The 18,244-nt window shown below is 38.7% G+C and overlaps 2 protein-coding genes across 8 annotated transcripts in view; one reads left to right on the top strand and one right to left on the bottom strand.

Moving 5' to 3' along the window:
- Positions 1-11,775, top strand: part of JMY (junction mediating and regulatory protein, p53 cofactor) — a 44,695-nt gene extending 32,920 nt beyond the window's left edge. The window contains exons 9-12 of one of the 4 annotated variants that reach the window (XR_013977153.1): positions 148-679; positions 1,863-2,173; positions 4,584-4,639; positions 4,744-11,775. Coding sequence is in view for 3 of the 4 variants with exons in the window: in XM_080972447.1 (XP_080828573.1) it covers positions 148-679; positions 1,863-2,170 (840 nt within the window). In the remaining variant the exon portion in view is untranslated. Of the gene's footprint in view, positions 1-147; positions 680-1,862; positions 2,192-4,583 lie in introns of all 4 variants that reach the window. The other 3 variants (XM_080972447.1, XM_080972446.1, XM_080972445.1) reach the window with 3 other exon arrangements.
- HOMER1 (homer scaffold protein 1) overlaps positions 10,667-18,244 on the bottom strand; it is a 79,198-nt gene continuing 71,620 nt past the window's right edge. For all 4 annotated transcript variants that reach the window (XM_080972966.1, XM_080972965.1, XM_080972967.1 and 1 more), the window contains one exon: positions 10,667-17,457. In XM_080972966.1, coding sequence (XP_080829092.1) covers positions 17,269-17,457 — 189 coding nt within the window. In that variant the 3' untranslated portion in view covers positions 10,667-17,268. The remainder of the gene's footprint in view (positions 17,458-18,244) is intronic.

The raw sequence follows: 18,244 nt of genomic DNA, 5'->3' as shown, positions 1-18,244 counted from the left end.
CTTGGCCTGCAATCCTAACCCCACTCACCTGGGAGTAAGTTCCATTGAATTCAGCAGGACTTCTGAGTTTACAGGGTTAAAATGGTGCTTTTAGTCACCATGCTTTTGATGCTTGCCTAATTTTTAACTCATTTCCCCCCTCCTAAGCGGTATCCTGGACAGGTAATACTCAAATCAACCAGACTTCGACTGGCCCATGCAAGAAGAAAAAGTACGGCCAGTTCAACTTCATGTGCTGATCATCGTCTGTCGCTACCTGTAACTACACAGACTGATGTGGTGGGGCAAGAAAAAAGAATACAACCTTTACAAATCCAGGAGTCTAGAAATTTAGGACCACTTGAAGATACTTCACCTCCCTGTGGCGTTATCTCTGAATTTTCTCAAATTCCTTCTCCTCCTGCTCTTCTCAGTAATGAACTTCAGCCCAATATAGTTAATGAGGCCCCAATGCCGCCTCCTCTTCCACCCCCGCCGCCGCCACCTCTGCCCACCAAGGAAGAGTCTACTCAGTGCTCTGAGAAGAGCAGTAGCCCTGTGAAACAACCCAGCATTGAGAAGCCAGCACTACTGACCACCATAGCACCATCAGCTCATTTCTTTGATAGCAGCCAGTTGGTCAGTGCCAAGAAGAAACTAAAGAAAATGGGCGATATGGAAGGCTTGCAGAGGAGAAGAGGTAACTTCATTTCTCTTGAATGTGATTCAGGGAAAAGAAAAAGCAGTTTTTCTTACCTTGAGTAATAAAATTAAAGGATCCCTATCCCCCAAGAGAGCATGGCTTTGTGATTTTTGAACATGATCTCCCCAAATCATGTTTGAAACTGGGGGGGGGGGGTGTCTTTTAATATCATTTTGTGATGTTTCCCAGGGGAGGGGGTGTTGGTGGCAAAAGAAAAAAAAAGTTTTTACACCTGAAGTAGATCTCTGGATTCCAGCTGGTGGAATTAATGAAAACTCTTGATAACTCTGTTGATGGTTTTTATCCAAATTTTGATTTCTGTTTTGTCAACATTGAACAATGGGAAAGGTGGCGTTGGTATATTTTAATTAATAAATGATGACATTTTCAATGCCTTGAGTACAGGGTGTTAGTCCACAGCTCAGAGTACTTATTTTGTACTAGTACCGAAAGTTTTTTTGTTTGTTTTTTTAAACTTTTAAGAACAAGGTTCCACACCTCTGCCGGTAGGAAGTGGTGTATCTTAGCAGATCTGTGGTTTTTAAATGAAAAGAATAAACATGATACAGTGGATCTTAAAAATTAAAGGCACAGTTCAACCCATTCCCTAGGTGGACATGCATGTGTGGGCAGGTAGACCAGGAGGTGTCCAGGTTTGGCCGTTGCCCCTGTACACAAGGGCAGTTGGCTATGTAGAGGGATTGTGTTGGCTCTCTAAGGAATAGCAGCCTCCCTCAATACCAGCTGCATTGTCCTAACATAGAAAGTTGAGCCAGATACTTGCCGGACATTTTGTGAGAACCAAAGACAACAGTGGGGGCTCATCTCTTGATGCAGTAGCTTCATTTCATTTCATTGTTTTGATCTTCTTTCTTACGGACTTGATTATTGTGATCTGAGAATAATGTAATTTCCCCCCCAGAATTGTCAAATCAATGCATTAGAAATATATAGCAGGTTTTCTTTTTTACCTTCCACGTAGGAAATTCTCATCAACTGGATGTAGTATTCAAATGTGCTTTGAGGGTTGGGGGACCCAATGGAGTGGAGGTGGAGCCGCAAGAAGGAGGAGAGGAAAAGGAGATTTCAGACATCCTTGGCTTTTGTGACTGTCTTGTTGAAATTTCATAGCATAAAATATGAAAAGTTGCAATGCTTACTGAACTCTACTTTTCTGCAGTGAGTTCCCCAATGGATGAGGTGTTGGCTTCCTTGAAACGTGGTAGCTTCCACCTGAGGAAAGTTGAGCAGAGAAATCTCCCGCCTTTCCCTGATGAAGATGACAGCAATAACATCTTGGCACAGATAAGAAAAGGTGTGAAACTGAAGAAAGTGCAAAAGGACCTTATGAGAGAATCATTCACAATTCTACCTGATGATGACCCTTTGACACGCAGCATCCATGAAGCACTACGGCGAATTAAGGAAGCATCACCAGAGTCTGAAGATGAAGAGGAGAACCTGCCTTGCACAGACTGGGAAAATTAAGGAGTAATGTTTCCTCTTTTGGTATATATCTGGTTTCCTCAAATAGTAGCAGCACCTATAATAGTAGATGCTTGTTAGGAATGTGCCTAAGTTCTCCTACATTTACGCAAGAGAAGTGCATGTGTGGCTTAAGATCCGCAGCCATTGTATAAGCTCAAAATATGCAGATTAATGTATCTGGGTTTATTTCTGCTTTTAGACTAAAACGCAAAAAGGCTTTATGCAAAATATTTATTAGCAATAAATCATTTTCAAGTTCAGGCATTTTTTTGTATATTAATATTTCAGTGCAGAGCACTGCTGTGTATAAATAGATTAATTTTATTTATTTTTATTTATTAAAATTCTGTACCACCCTTCACCTGAGCAACACAGGGCAGTTTACAATAAAAATAAATAAAATTAATCAATCAGTTTACAGTATAAAAACACAAAAATACATATACCATAGTAACAAGAAAAAAACAATATGCCCCACAGTTTAAAAGGCCAAATATTGTTTAAGTAGCCAAAGGCCTGGAAAAAGAGGAATGTTTTAGCCTGGCACCTAAAGATGAGCTTTTCACAAGCAGGGAGCCATAGTAGAAAAGGCCTGCTCTTGTGTTGCCAGCCTCCTAAACTTTCACAGAGGAGACGAGGAAGTTAGTACATTTAGGAAATCCCAGAACTATATTCATTAAGGTAGGATTGAGGCGGGGGGGGGGGGAGCATATGGGAAAATAAAGTTGGAACTTCTCACAAGGTATTTCTCTGAAGGAAACTTTCTTTGTCAGAATGGGTATACAGTGGTACCTCTGGATACGAACGGGATCCGTTCCGGAGCCCCGTTCACATCCAGAAGCAAACGTAACTAGCGACGGCACGTCTGCGCACACGCGCGTTGCTTTTCGCCGCTTCTGCGCATGCGCGTGACTTCCAGGTTGCCGCGGAGCGCAGCTCAAACACGCTCAACATGAAGCATATTCAACCCGAGGTATGACTGTAGTTTCCTTACTTCTGACTGACAGATGCCTCTGCTGCTTCCATTTTTACCAAAGTGTGTCTTAGCTAGTACTCCTAGAGTTATATGATGTGGCCTCCTCTCTAGTCATTGATTTGGGAGGAGTTTTCCTAATTCAGAGATCTGTTGCCCATTTTTTCTGGGTTGTTGAGCTGGCTGGCTAGGGGTGTTATATTCCACTGTTCTAATTGGAGAGGAGAGATGCACATTATATTCCTCCCTAACTCTTCTAAAACATCTAAATTACAGTTTGATGATATGGAATTTTGGAATATATTGATGCTAGTGCTTATTTGAAGAAAACCTCTAGACATATTTTTTTTTAAGAAAAGCAAGATCTTTTCCCATTTATAGCATCTTTCTTAAATGGTGATACGTTTTCAGGATGCTGGAAACTTGGAAAGGCAGTATTTGCATGCAAACCTTGACTGTTTGAATCAACAGCATGAACAAAGTGGAAAAGATTGTGATCATGGAGAGGGTTAAGACTTAGTGAAAAATTGTGTGAAAACCTTAATCTGATTTCTGGGTTGCAGGTGGAAACATATGTTGCATTAGTGGAATGTAAGATTTGTCTCATCACGGTTGTTACCAATTTGACAGAGGTGACCCTACTGGATTAATGTGTGAATTGGCATGCCAATAACTAATTGCAATATATTTAATCAAAATTAAGGTCACTTCCAAAGTCTGCAAGGCAAGTTTTCCCATAAAGGGGAAATCAATTTAAAGGATGAAATTATTAATTTACTCTGTAAATCAATCTGCAGTGGAAAAATCTCTATAAAAAGTAAAGCATACATAAATTAAAGCTACAAATGTTCCACTCATCCACAGATCTTCACGTACAGTAGTTAGACCAGGCATAGGCAAACTCAGCCCTCCAGATGTTTTGGGACTACAACTCCCATCATCCCTGAGCACTGGTCCTGTTAGCTAGGGATGATGGGAGTTGTAGTCCCAAAACATCTGGAGGGCTGAGTTTGCCTATGCCTGAGTTAAACGATGCTGCCTTACAGTGAGTCAGCTCATGAGTCCCTCTAGCCCAGTACAGGTGACTTAGACTGGCAGCAACTCTTCTCAGGTTCTCAGAAAGGAGATTCTCTGCCAGCCCTGGTATATAACTGGAGATTACATTAACTGGAGGTGCTGGGGGATTGAAAATGGAACTGTCAATAAGCAAAGCAGGTACTGCTGTGGTATCTGTGTTTTCATATGCACACCTGCAAAACAGTATTGACATTGAGTTTTTACCCTAGCACTCGTGTTGTGGGCAGAGGAGGAAAGGGTCCTCTTGATTCAGTATTCCAAGCAGGTGATGTGGGGAGGGAAAGACTAATCATATTAATGAGCTGTTGGGAGAGCTAAGACTCTCCTTGTCTTCTAATAATTTTGTTTCTGTCGTACCTTCAGCTAGAGCAGCCTGTCACAGAACGTGGCCTGCAGACTCAGATGCCAAGGAGGAATAGGTGCTTGAAAAGCACATTTTGATGCGGCCTCTAAAGGAATAGAATTTGATTTAAAAAGCAACTTTACAGTTTGTCCTTCAGCTGTTTTTTGTTTGTTTAAACAGGTGGTGAGGATTCCACAGAATAATGATTTTCCTTTCACTTCTGAACATCCATAGTCAGCAGTTTGATCACCACCTTCTGTCTGGGAAAGGCGTCATCTGACAAACAATTTGATATGTGCAGAAGAGCTTAAAATGCATTTTTTTAAATTATGGTACAAAATTCTGATGGGATCAAAAACTACCTTATTAGATGTGTATTTTGCAGAACACTGAGGAGAACGAACCATTCAAGATATTTCTGGTTCTTCACTCACTTTTTACAGTCGTGTGAAACACTAAATCAGCACCTATTGCAGCAGAGCTTCTTCCCAACATAATTTACCAGGACAGGTATGCAATCTGACCTTTGGTTCACTGAAGACTTCACTGTTTAATCAACAAATTGCTACTTTCACATCAGCTTCTATCACAGCAACAGGAATTCTCCTAAAGGTCTTTATTTCTCACTATATTTGTCATGTAGGAAGTGGATTTCAGAGGTATAATGCATTTTAACTATTCATTGTACAAAATACAAGTTATTTTGAAAATGGGAACAAATGGCTCTACAGAATAACAGGAAGCCCCCCTAAGAGTGGAATACATATACTTAAGAATGTATTGTTTACAGCCTAGTACATTTAAAATGGCATATAGCAAAACCCTTTAGAAGGCCATGTATACTGTGTACATCTTGTATTTTTAAATTAGAATTTCCCATGCTCGTATAAATAGAAACATTTTAATTGCAGGACTGAGTGATAGATAATAAAGTTACATAAAATTTTATTTATAGAAGCAATATTTTGTAATGAGAATACTTAAAATTATTTTTGTCTATTAGTTTGACTGTTCTTTGATTACTCTAAGGAACCTTTATTTAAAGAAAATTCAAAACTGAAATCCAATTTTACTGTTAAGTTGTGGAAGTTATAATTTTTTTCCAGTTTTCATTATTCCTGTCATTGTTAAAATATTTGAATTATGTAACAGCCTGCTTATTTGAAAAACACTTCATTTTTAACCCTGGTTGTATAGTGGTCTAAAGGAGGCACAGCCTTTGGTACAGTGAATATCTAAAGCAACGTAATCCCAAACAGCATGACTAATAGCTGCAGGCAGCTCATTTTTAATAACAGAGTACTGTACGGAATAGTATTTCTGCACCAGGGCTAATCTTACCCTTATTAAAATGCTCTCTAATGAAAATTTCTGCTTGTAGGAGAATCTTGTGCTTGACAAACTATGATCCCTTATGATAGGAAGTATCCATTTTAAAATGATTTACTATATTCACTGCCCTGTTGTAAGTAGATGCATATTGGATGGAATGCATTTAGTAAGCCCACTCACCTTTCATAGGAAGAGGTTAAATGTCTTGCTCTTTTTCCTTTTAAAAATACTTGGGAGTACCCTGAATACTTGACAATACATGTAACACTCCAGCTCAACTCTTGGAAATATTTGGGTGTGCAAAAGTGACTACCTAGGTCAGTAATAATAATGAGAAATATTTTATCGGGATACCTGCCATTCTGTTTTTTTTGTTGTTTTTTTTTAAAAAAAGCTTATTGCCTTATATAGTCTGAAATGTTGTCCTTTCCCACAGGTAAGCTTGAGAATAGCATGAGTTCAATTATTGTGAGAACGCCTTCTGTTGGGGAGACAAAGAACTGTATTAGGAACTGAACATTAATTTTCTGAAAAACAAGACAACCCATTTCCTTTCCAAGTTACTGCATATTAACCAAAATCGCATTATGCACTGTGTGGTTACAGTCACAGGTAATGCAAGATTTGGTGGTGACAATAATTAAATAGCTGCAAAATATAACTGTTGACCTTTAGCATAAACCATAATATATGTAGTTGGTGTGCCTTTGCCATTTAGTCACCTCCATTTAGTCACACTCCAAATTTCCACTGTATAATATATTGTGTTTGAAATTTTAGTTGTAGCCCAAAACACGAAAATTAGGATGAGATGGATCATGTAAAGCTTTACACAATCAGTTGCAGCAGGAGCTTTGAATGACAGATTTTGCTAGACAATTCACATAATCAAGGAGACATAACTTACTGAAAGTTGAGAGTAACACTCCTTACGCTAACACTCTTTTGCAACTATAAATTTTAAATTCATATGGAAAGTTTATAAAGCTCTCAAGATGATTGTGAAATGTTCAGGCTATATATATGTGGAATCTTTGCCTTTGAAAGCTCTAGTTTGTTTTTGTTTTAAAAAAAAACTATTTCTGACAGTTTAATTAATGCAAAAAAATAAAACTGGCTTTTGGCACTATAAAAATGGCTGTTTCAGAGGAACATATTTTATACATACTTGGCTGCTGTACAGTGGAACCTCGGGTTGCGAACGTGATCCGTGTGGGAGGCACGTTCGCAACCCGTAGCGCCACGTCTGCACACGCGTGGGTTGTGGTTCTGCGCATGCGTGAGCGCCGAAACCCGGAAGTAACCCATTCTGGTACTTTGGGTTCGGCACAGTGCGCAACCCGAAAACGCATAACCTGAAGCGTCTGTAACCTGAGGTACCACTGTACTGTGGCTGATCTCCTATCCAGAATTTTCCTTTAGACTGAATATAGTTTTTTTCCATAATCTGTTAGGAAGAAGAGATTAATCTGGGTGCCAGTAGTGCCTGGATAGCATTTTACACAAATTTGTCAAGTTAGGACCTTGTCCATCTTATCTATGTGCAATTCCTTATAATTATATTCCCACATGTTTTGCTTTTGCTTTTAATTAATAGTGATTCCTAATTTTATTTCTTGAAGCCATTGCATACCGGCTGAGAACTCACAGTACTCTAGTCTAGTACATTTATTGCAGCAGACTTAGCAAATATATGGGCATTTAAGAAAAGTTATTGATGAATGCTGCTTGAACTGGCATTCACACCTAAATCTATGCAGCTGACAAGTATGCATGAAAAAATGCATTCCAGTATTTTGTATGCTGTAGACTGACTGCAGTACATGGTTGTACTGCAGCCGTTGTTCTCAATTTATTGTCCACAATGCATTCTGTCAAGAAATGTTGTGATCTACCTGGATGCCCCTGAACTGGTGGTAGACTAGCTCAAGGAACTATAAATGCCAGGAGGTGATGAGTCGTTTGTTTGGCAGCAAGAGGGCCAAGGTGTTTTATTTCCACTAGAAAAATAAATTATGTTGAACAGACACATTTATTAAAGTGGTTTTATATTCTGCAGCATGATCCCATAAGTCTTTAATTTTAGTTGCTTGGTTTATTTGTATACTGACTATATTCTTTAGTATAGATAGTTTTGCTTCTTATTTCAACCATTTGCTTGTAAAGCTTTTCAGAGTAGAGCAGCTTATATTATAAAATTGGTAACCACAAAAACAAATTAACAGCACTAAATTATGTCTTGCTGGTGCATTCCAAGTTTTTGCTTTTGAGTTGTGTTTCATGTAGACACTGCTTCAGAGAATCATGTGCATTTTTGTCACAGTCTAGTGAAAAGGGGGGAACTTTCACTCAAAGTCAATGTTCTCTTTTTATTTGCACTGACTTTAAAGAGCGAACTGTAAAACTATTTGGATTTATGAGCATTCTTTTATTTTTGCTGTAATGCTTTTGTAATTTGGTTACCTGTGTTACTCATAACAAACCCAGAAGCATGAAACAAGATATATCTAGTGTTGGTGAACTGTTAACAAGCAAATAAGCTTATTGAAAAGAAGGCATAAGAGATGCTTGTTGCAAGACATGTAAGCACCTTATTGAGAGGATGTGGAATTTTAAAATGCTACTAGAGTCAAGTGTCAATAGTTGTGTGCTATCAATATTGACCCTAATCTATTAGCAATCTATTCATGGAAGCAGATGGCAGCACCAACCACCATGAAAGGGGACATCCAGATTCAATATGGTGTCCTGCTCTTCTGACTGCTTTGATCATGCCTTAGGCAGGCTGATGCTCTGTGGTGAAGCAGCAGCCACACAGCCTTTTGCTGCACTCTCATTTCCCTGGATTGGGGCCAAGTGTTCTTTAGTAGAGAAAAGCACATTGTTTTGTTACTGTGTGTAATGGTTTGAAAAACAAAGCACTAGCGGTTTTATTCTAGAACTCATTTTAAAGCCTCCAACAAAAAATAATGTATATTAATTGCTACATGAAATCTTACGTAATTAAAATCTAATTTGGGCCATGGTGAACGTTCTGTTTTGCAAAGCTGTTTTCTAATGTTTTGCACAACCTTTTCTGCTATTTAAGATAATTTCCTGGTCATTCCTAGCTTTGAGCATAAAAATCAACAGCAAGCAGATAAACATAAGAAGAGCCTGCTGGATCAGGCCAATGTCACATCTTGCCCATGAGAAGCATGGAAGCAGGACCTGAGCACAGCAGCAGTCTACCCATTCCTGGACCTGGAACATGGTCCATGTGGCTAGTAGCCTGTTATACCTGGCCTTTATTGGTCTATGTACTCTCTAGACCTGGGCATCAGAATTTTATTTATTCTGTTTTCTAGTATGGGTGTTCACACTATCTGTGATTAAGAGTCCAATGCAGAAAATACTTTCTTTATGGCTTTATTCCCAGGAGGAGCTGAAGAGTGGGCTGCAGATTAGAATGGTCCCTCCCCACCGTTAATTGTAGGTAAAACAGAACCTCTGGCCACTCAGCTTGAACATGTGAGGTCAAAAAGAGGGGGGCAGGGGTGTGCATGGTGGGTTCACCCCCTCCAATACCTTGCCAGGTTGAGTGGGGAGCTTCTAAGCCTGTTCAACATGCCGATAAGCATCTTCCCGGTTGAGATTGGGCTCCTGGTTGCAGAGAGATTTGGGGGCACTTTGATACTTCCTTCAGGACTTGATGCTAAACATGCAAATGGCTGAAGTGGAAGCAGGACTAGTATATGTGTCCCCAGCCTCCTACACATCTTTTGCCCTCATATGTTTGGGCTGAATATCTGAAAAGGGTTAACTGAGCCACAATCACTAGTGGCATTCATAAATAAATTCTAGCCAACGGGAGAAAGCCTTTTGTATGCCCCACCATAAAAAAGTTTCTTTTTTTAAAAAAAAGCTGTCAGTAACAGCAAGGGACCAAGGGCCGGTTTGAATGTAACACTAAGCCATAGCTTAATGTTACAGAAATGAGCTGCAAACCTTGGGCTTACACTCCTGTATATTCACTGTCTAGTTTAAACAAATCACTGTTCGTTGGTAGGCCTGAAGTAGTGGTTAGTTTTAAAGTATGGTTTGTTGAAACAAACCAAGATTAAGCTCTTAAGCAGGCTTGTTCACGTGACACTGGCTAAACTGTGGTTTAGTATTATATCTGAGCCAGGCACAAAGTGCCTTCTTTCCAAATGTACCAGGCATTATATTGAATTTGGAAATGGCAGCAGTGGCGTGGGTTGGAAGGGAAGCACCCTTCCCTGTAGGAAAAAATGATTGCAAGCCCAGCTAAGGCATCACTAATCAATCTCCTGCAATGAGGGAGCATGTCAACCTGACTTCACATTGGGTATAATCCTGTAAGTCGTCTCATTCCCTGAATAGCCCCAAGCTTGTATGATTTGGCATGCGGTGCTGTGAAAGGTACTTAGCTGGTATGAGCATGTAATAGTTGGATGAGTTGCACCTAGTAGAGTGGTGGCTAACCTGTGGCCCTCTAGGTGTTGCTGGATCACAACTCCCATCAACTCCAGTGAACATGGACAATTGTTAGGTATGACAGGAGTTGTAGTCAAACTGTTTTCTCCACTCCATTCTCCTATTCCCCACTCCTCCTTTGGAAATGTGAGTATATTACTTTCAGAGCTGATTCAGATATGCAGACAGTTCTATGGCAGATTACAAGTGAGAATGTTCTCTGCAGATTGAAAGCTAGGAGATAGGGAGGCCCCTAGACTAATGTGTTTGTTCTTTATATGTGGGGAGTTTTAAAAAAATCTTACAGGAAGCAATCATCCTCATGTACTCAGAAATCATACAGTCTAGGAATGACTATCACATGCGGTGTCTACACACTTGATGTAGAACTTCAACCTCAACAAGGCAGGATATTAGAACTAGGACCAGATCTTGCATGATTCTTTGTAAAAGGTGAAAGCATCCACAAGGTTCCCATATAGGAGTTGGACTGCGATGCATTTTTTGTAACCCTTTCCCTGCTGCTCTATTTTGCCTCCTGAAACTGTATGTTTCCTCAGTGAAGTAAATAACAATTTCAAAGGGAGAGGAGATTTAAATAGGGGAAATAATAACTTAAGAATGAGATAAAAATAAAGCAGCATTATGGCCCAAATTAATTCTCTCCCTCACTGATTGCTTTTAACCCCCCCCTTTGTTTTTTTTTTAAAAACAAACCTCAGGGGAGCCTGTCATGGATCTCCCACTACCACATCTTAACTTTGGGTCTTTAGTCTTACATTTGTATGGCTACAGCCCACTTGCTGTTTGTCATTTTATGAGTTGCCAAGAGCAGAGCTGTGTTAATATATTTGCTGAAATGTAGAAGGCTGTTGATTATGTTGCATGGATAAAGCTTGTTAAACATTAATGGAACGCCTCATTTTTGAACAGCTAAAAAATTAAAAAGAAAACCAATTCACCATTCACTAACTTAGTGCAAAAAGAATGAAAATCGGTGTGCTGTGCTGCACTTCTTTAAAACAATTGTATTTAATGGACATTTGTAAATGGACATTGCATTTCTGAAATGCTCCAGCAAACTTGCAATACCTTTATAATGCTCAGTGTTCCAAAGTATTAAGCACGAAGTATAAACGAAAAGAGCATTGTTAGCAATATTTTGAAAACTAAAAGTTTTAACTGTTTGCCCTTTTGCTTTTTTTCCTTTAAGTGCAGCCTTCCTGCAACTTTATTGTACTGCTTTGTACTTCATGTTTTTTACTATCATGGCTTCGAAATTCAAACCTATACCCAAAGTCCTGAATGACTTGTCTCGTGTACATGCAATGTAACAACATACTTAAAAATTTTGGTGCTTAAAAGTTGTTCCTTTTTTTCTTTAATAAAGGATATTTATTTGAACACAGTTTCTATCACATTCATTTAAAGGACTTGTGGAGCTCTGAAGCAGACATGCTAGTATAATATTTTACGGTTATGTTAGGCATAAGCAATCCCTATCAACTTTCTGTACATTCTTATACTGAAGTGTCAGAAGATGATTTTTTCATTGCAGTCAAAGGATCACAGGTAGTTCTGACCCTCTCATTCCACCATGCAAGATTCCCTTAATGAGACGTAAAACTTTGAATACATGAAATATTTCATTTTGGATAAATTAAAAATGGTGGGCAACCACTACAGATAGGAACCACACTTTAGTCCCTGCAGAGTTGACGGGGAGAGCAGCAAATGTGTTGCAGCCACTCCAGTGCCATCAAGGAAAAGTAATGTGGTTATAGTGGAGTAGCGGGGATTTTGTGTGTTTGTTGAGGACTCATCAGGGCACCACGGGACCCCTGAAGTCTGGTTCCAGTCTTGGATAGTCCTATTTGGAGGCAGCTGGCTGACCAGGGATGCTGCAACCTTGTGTGTTGTGGGCCTCTTTGTTGGCAATGAGTCAAATCTGAAGGTTGAGGAGAAGGTATGTCACTGGAACCCTCCTCTTCATTTCAGCGGCAGAAAGCTCTGCTGCTGTCACTCCACTGATGGTACTCTGGCAGGGAATGAAAAGGACCACCTTGGGGGAAGTCTTGGATCTGCATGATTCCAATCCCTGCCCCCCAGTCCCCTGACATACCTCAGACAAACTATGTCAATGGGAGAAATAATAAAAAGACCAAGTTCAAAAAGAAGAGGGGAAAGCGCATTCCATCTTTTGTGGCTCATGTGAACCTGACCAGGCTTAAGAAGTGGTGGCTCCTCTGTCATAGACTGTCCCTAGGATTGCTCTTGGTAAGTCTGTTCTTTCCCCCCAAGTGTAAGTGTGAATTGGTACATCTGATTTAACACAAGAGAATACATTTGTTAGTCTGCACATTCAAGTGCACAGGTGCCGCTTCACAGATTATTTTCCAGATTTGTAAGACACTGTTTACAACAAGAACATAAGACACCAATATGGATTTTGCTTTCTTTATTCCAAGGCTATGTCTTCAGAGCTTGAGAACACTGCTCTGATCAGATGTACAGAACTAGTAGTTTCTCAGCAATGCTTCCTTTTTCCTGGTAGAAAAACCAAATTTCAAGCTCTTTTTGTGCTGTTGAGATCAAACTTAAGAACTATGAACAAGCCCTGCAGATTGCTATGAGTTCCAGCGTGTAATTAATCAGATCCTGTGCAACTGGTTAGTCAACCACCCACCCAGACTACTCACACGAAAGACCTGCTTGCTACAAAGTTGCTATGAAGTATTAAACTGTGGCAGTATTCTATGTGAGTCTCCCTAACCATTACCCCCTTCTCTCTTCCGGGATCAGAAAATCTATTGGAAATTGTCCAATCATACTGCCATTTTGGCACAAGAATCAAAGAACAAGTACTGTATGGAAGTGAATTTTTCTACTTACGTTTTCCAAAAGGAACCTTGATTTTGTAGGGAGCTGGCTTGCAACAAAGGATGGGAAAAGCTAATTTGCTGTCTAGTTCCATACATGTTTTGTTGAAAGTAATTCACACTGAATTAATTGAGGCTGTTCAAGTGTAGGTGTCCTTCGAACCCACATCCTTATTAACTTTAATGAATTATATTATTATCTATTCTCACGTAAGAATTTTAAAGAGTTATTTTGGCTTGGGTTCCTAAGAGCAGAATTCCATTCACAGGATGTTCTCATGGAAGGAGTGTGTGGTCCTCTCCAAAGCAGCCGCTTGTGTTCCAGGTGGGGATGAACAGTGATGGCTGCTGCCTTCTTTCTTCTTGTTGCTATTGGCTCTAGTGCCCAGCGCAGGGTTTGCCTTTTGTCACAAGGCAGGAAGTTGAAATGCAGCTCAAGGTGGAGGCTCTGCCTCCTGCAGATGATATGTAGGCAACTGCTTCTCAAGCCCAGACATTGAGTGTGCAGCCTTTTCCAAAGAAGCTGGCCTCTTGCACCAGAGGGGAGAACAGGGTGGGAGGTGGCTTGGAGTGGTGGTGATGATGCAAGAGGAAAGGGGCATCTTGGGAGCATTTACTGGATTGTCATCCCTTCTATTTACCAAAGGGCAACTCTGGATCCAACCTTACATTTACAATCAGATCTCACAGATCTCACAAAGCAGCAAAGAGAAAATTGGCCACGGTAAACTCCAGATTGGTCAGGTTTCCAAGAAACCAATTGACAGGCAATCAATCAATCAATCAATCAATCAATCGGACTTTCTTGCTTACTACGGCTCCATACATGTGCAAGATCGTGCTGTAGTTAAGGTACTGTTGGGATGGAACCAGACTTGGTCATGATTACTGTAGACCCACGGAAACCAATTAGACTTAAGTTACTCATGACTAATAATTCCAATTGATTTCAAAGCATCTAACTTCAGTCCCATTTGTTTCAATGGATCTACTTGAATCCAGACTAGGTGTTGGGGGGAATATTGGAATATTCTGGAGTAGAGTTATGAGAAAGAGGCTCCAATAACCAACTTCCAGACGGGGATGTACTTATAAAACCTTTTTATGTCAAAGTCAGAATTTCACAACATGACACTCTAATTCAAAATCCAGTAGCACCTGAAGGATTAAGGTAAACGCTGCCATCCATTGAACAGTTTGTAATACTTAAAAAGAGCTGAAGAAGAAAAAATTGAGTAAAGTACATTCTCCAGAACAGCAATTGTATTTCAAAATAAAAACTGTATTTGTTGGGTTTTAAAAGAATGGTGTTTTTTTAAAACAAGTCTCCATAATTGTCATATAACAAGTACACAGGGTAATTGTTCTCCTATGTAATTTCTTGTTTGTTTGTTTGTCCACAGTACCCAACATTTTCTGGCATATATATTCCCACAGTTTCTCTTAAGATAGATACAATATGTAATACCAGTCTCTGGGGAAAACATGACTTTGTCCATTATGCCAATTATTACCTTAATAATACAGAAGTGTAGTGGCTAAAGTAGGTATGATCACCTAATTAGGAATTTCAGAATACAATTTCTAGAATACAATTTCTAAACACCCACCTACCGTAAATGAACATTAAAATATTCTTAACAATAGGATTTTATTTATATGTGCACTTAATTCCACTTATCCCATATACATATTGGATGACTTTTGGGAGTTCAATGGTGCAGCCCTCATAGATTTTATTTTTACAAACAAAAGAACCCAAAGTCAAGCATCTTAATATACATGAGAAAAGAAATTCTCAAATATTGATTTCCAATTTTCAAATTTAATTTCAATAGGAAAATATTAAAAATGTGCACATTTAAATTTTTCCATGTACTGTATATACATGTGTGTGTATGTGTACATATACAAATAAATTTCTTGTACCACACATATACACAGCATTTCAGTGGAAATATTTTGTAAACTATTTTCCCACATGTAAATGTCATTGTATTAAAAATTTTGATCTCATTAAAAATAATGTTACATTTTTTTGCCATCAAATTTCTGTTCTAACTTGTTATAATTAATAACACTCATGAACATACTTCATTCCTCCTACAATTACACCAATTTTATACTTTTCTGAAGATGTTTCCAATTGACACTCATATAGCAAGAGAATCAGGTACAAACTTCTCCAGGTAAATTAAAATCAGGTAATCACTACTGTCCTGGACCTGATAAAGTTACACATCGTTAACATCTAGCTATAAAAAAAAAAATCACCATAGAAAGCTTTTACCTATGAATGCAATGAACAAATATTTTCTCCAGTAATAAATAAAATAAGTGGCAGAATACTCTAAAATATGGATGAAACTCAAATGATGTGTACAGTACATACAGTATAATACATGATAATTTACTGTTAGCTAAACAGTAATCCTGACATTTCAGGAGACACCTGTTAAATTACAGAAAAAGAAAATGGCATTTTATAAATTAACCCACCATGTATTTCTCCCACTTTGAATACAAATTAGAATGCGTGTATTATACAGTATATACATACAGTACACACATAAAAAACCCGACTTATATTATCTAGTTTTGAATAGCAGTCCTTAAGTGGAAAAAAAATTCTATTGTACAGAGTTTATATTCAAGCTGGATTTTGCATTTAACATTCAAATTAATTTGGGTGTAAAGAAAAGGTCAGTGCATCTTTGTGTTTGATTTTCCCCCCCCATTCGTTTTAAAAATCCTCTCCAATATTAGACAATTTACAGCAAGATTGTCCCATAATGCAACTCCCATTCAGTAAGCAGACATTTGACACTTGGCTTACCTTTCATTTTTTTTTCTTTAAAATAAAAAAATATTATATAAAGAAATACATGTTTGGCAAAAGTCTTTGTAAATCACATCAAAACAACTTAAAAACATGTTCACTGAGAATAACTGAATTCAATTCCTGTTTTGAAATTCAGAATATTGCCTGGTGTGGTTCTGATAAACATGTGATGTGAAGGTTCAAAGAGGAGGGGAAAAGATCTCCAATTTCCTGTGATTATACAGTTTCTTTGAATGAGCAAGGTCAATGTAAACACCCTGGCAATTGCTGTATATCTACAATATATCTATAACAAGCTGCACTGATTACTCTGAAGAAGTTTTGGTTTAAAGAATTATTAAAACATATGTTGGTAACAGTGAATATTAAACATATGTGGTATTAATAAATAAGACTAGATTGATGCTTATCTGTATATAGCAAATTTGAAAATACTTTTCAGGGACTCACCTGTCTTCATAGATAGGCTTCAAAATGGAACACAGAACTTCTACATACATGAACTTAAATAGAGAAAAGTAAACCATACACTGGACAATATTAGTGAACACCAGAGTGAACATCGTAAATAAATACAGTATCTTCCAGTATAAAAAAGGGAAGAACTCTATACAAGCAGTTACTCACTAGGTATGAATTAAAGATGCAACTCTCTCTCACTCCTGGCAAGAATTAATTAGTAATGCACTATTTCTTAACAGTGCAAAATATCCTGAGAAATTATTAAGATTACAACAAAAGAGAGGGCTGTCATCGCAAAGTTCTTGCACAAAACACAGCAATTAAGTGTCTTAACCAACAAAAGAAAAACAAAATAAGACAGATCATCTACAATGTGTCTAACACTAAAAGGGATGCCATATGGGGCACTTCTCATTATTTCACTGGCTAATAATAGAAAAGGATTGCATTCAATTACTGTTAATATCTTTCGAGTTATCTATGGCCAATTATATACAAGGAGGTAATTTGTAGTTCAAGTTATTATTTTTTCCCCAACTAGCTACAAGCTGAATTCTAAAATTTTACACTGAAATATATTGTTGAAAATTTAAAACAGGCCCTCCTGGAGGAGCGTTTTCCTAATTTTGTGCAACTTTGATGCAGAGCCCAACAAAGTCCTATAAAGAGAGACAGTGCATCTTTAAGAAGGTTGGCACTGAGATCCCGTTTTCTTTAGCTGCATTCTATTAGCTTGGCCAGGTTATCTCGTAGTTCTGTTAGTTCAAAGATTTTGCCATCAAGAATTTCTAAAAGTGTTTTCAAGTTATTGCGAAAAGCTTCTTGTTCATTCTGACTTTTCTCCAGACGCTGCTCTAGGTCAGACAGTTGTCCTTCTAGGTCCTTGTTTCGAACTTCCACTTCCTTAAAAAAAAGAAGAAGAAGAAGCAATATATGTCATTTGTAAATACAGTATTATCTTTATCAGTTTTCTGTACAGTTAACATGGAGCTGGAGTGATCATCAGGCTCAACAGGGTTATCTCTTACACACAAATGGAGACTGAAGTTCACATTCCTAATTGGAGGTAGCTACGTAGGATAGCATCTTCATCAGGGCTGTCCAACTTTTCAAACCAAGTGGGCTGCAACAGAACTTTAACCCAGAAGCTGTAGGCCCCACACTGCTTTGTTGGTTGGGGGGCAGTGGTGAGGCCAAAATTTGACACATAGAGACTCTGGCAGGGTCCTAGAGCCCTCCCACCCCCTCCCCAAAGCTGGGAAAAAGCTAACTAGGCTTTGGGATGGAGGAAGGAGGAAGGAGGAGTCTAGGACCCCGTCAGAGTGCTCACAAAAATGGCCGCATGCTATATACCATGATTAGCATGGACAGAAGTGTGCTTTCGCCACTGCCTCACATACAATTAGGAAGGGAATGGAGGATAAATAGAGATGCATGGACTAGCCTACACAATATGATTTAGCATCTTAGTAAATATATATTTTATCATTTAAACATCATTTAATTACAAATGGATTTAAAAGGAAAACTTTGTTTTTGGCAGTGTCAGGAACCAGGTCATTGTTAACAGGATTTTAAATGGTAGTTAAGAACTCACCCCCCCACCCAAGTTGCCTACATGGCTGTGTGAAGGTGGGAGGGCTCTGCCAGTGTCCAAGAGAACCTTCCTAAAGTTAGCACTGGCCTGGCT

The sequence above is a fragment of the Podarcis pityusensis genome (assembly GCF_964106645.2).
Source record: "Podarcis pityusensis genome assembly, chromosome: 11".
Taxonomy (NCBI): domain Eukaryota; kingdom Metazoa; phylum Chordata; class Lepidosauria; order Squamata; family Lacertidae; genus Podarcis; species Podarcis pityusensis.
Note: the sequence above shows the minus strand (reverse complement) of the source record. Positions and strands in the feature narration are given on the sequence as shown.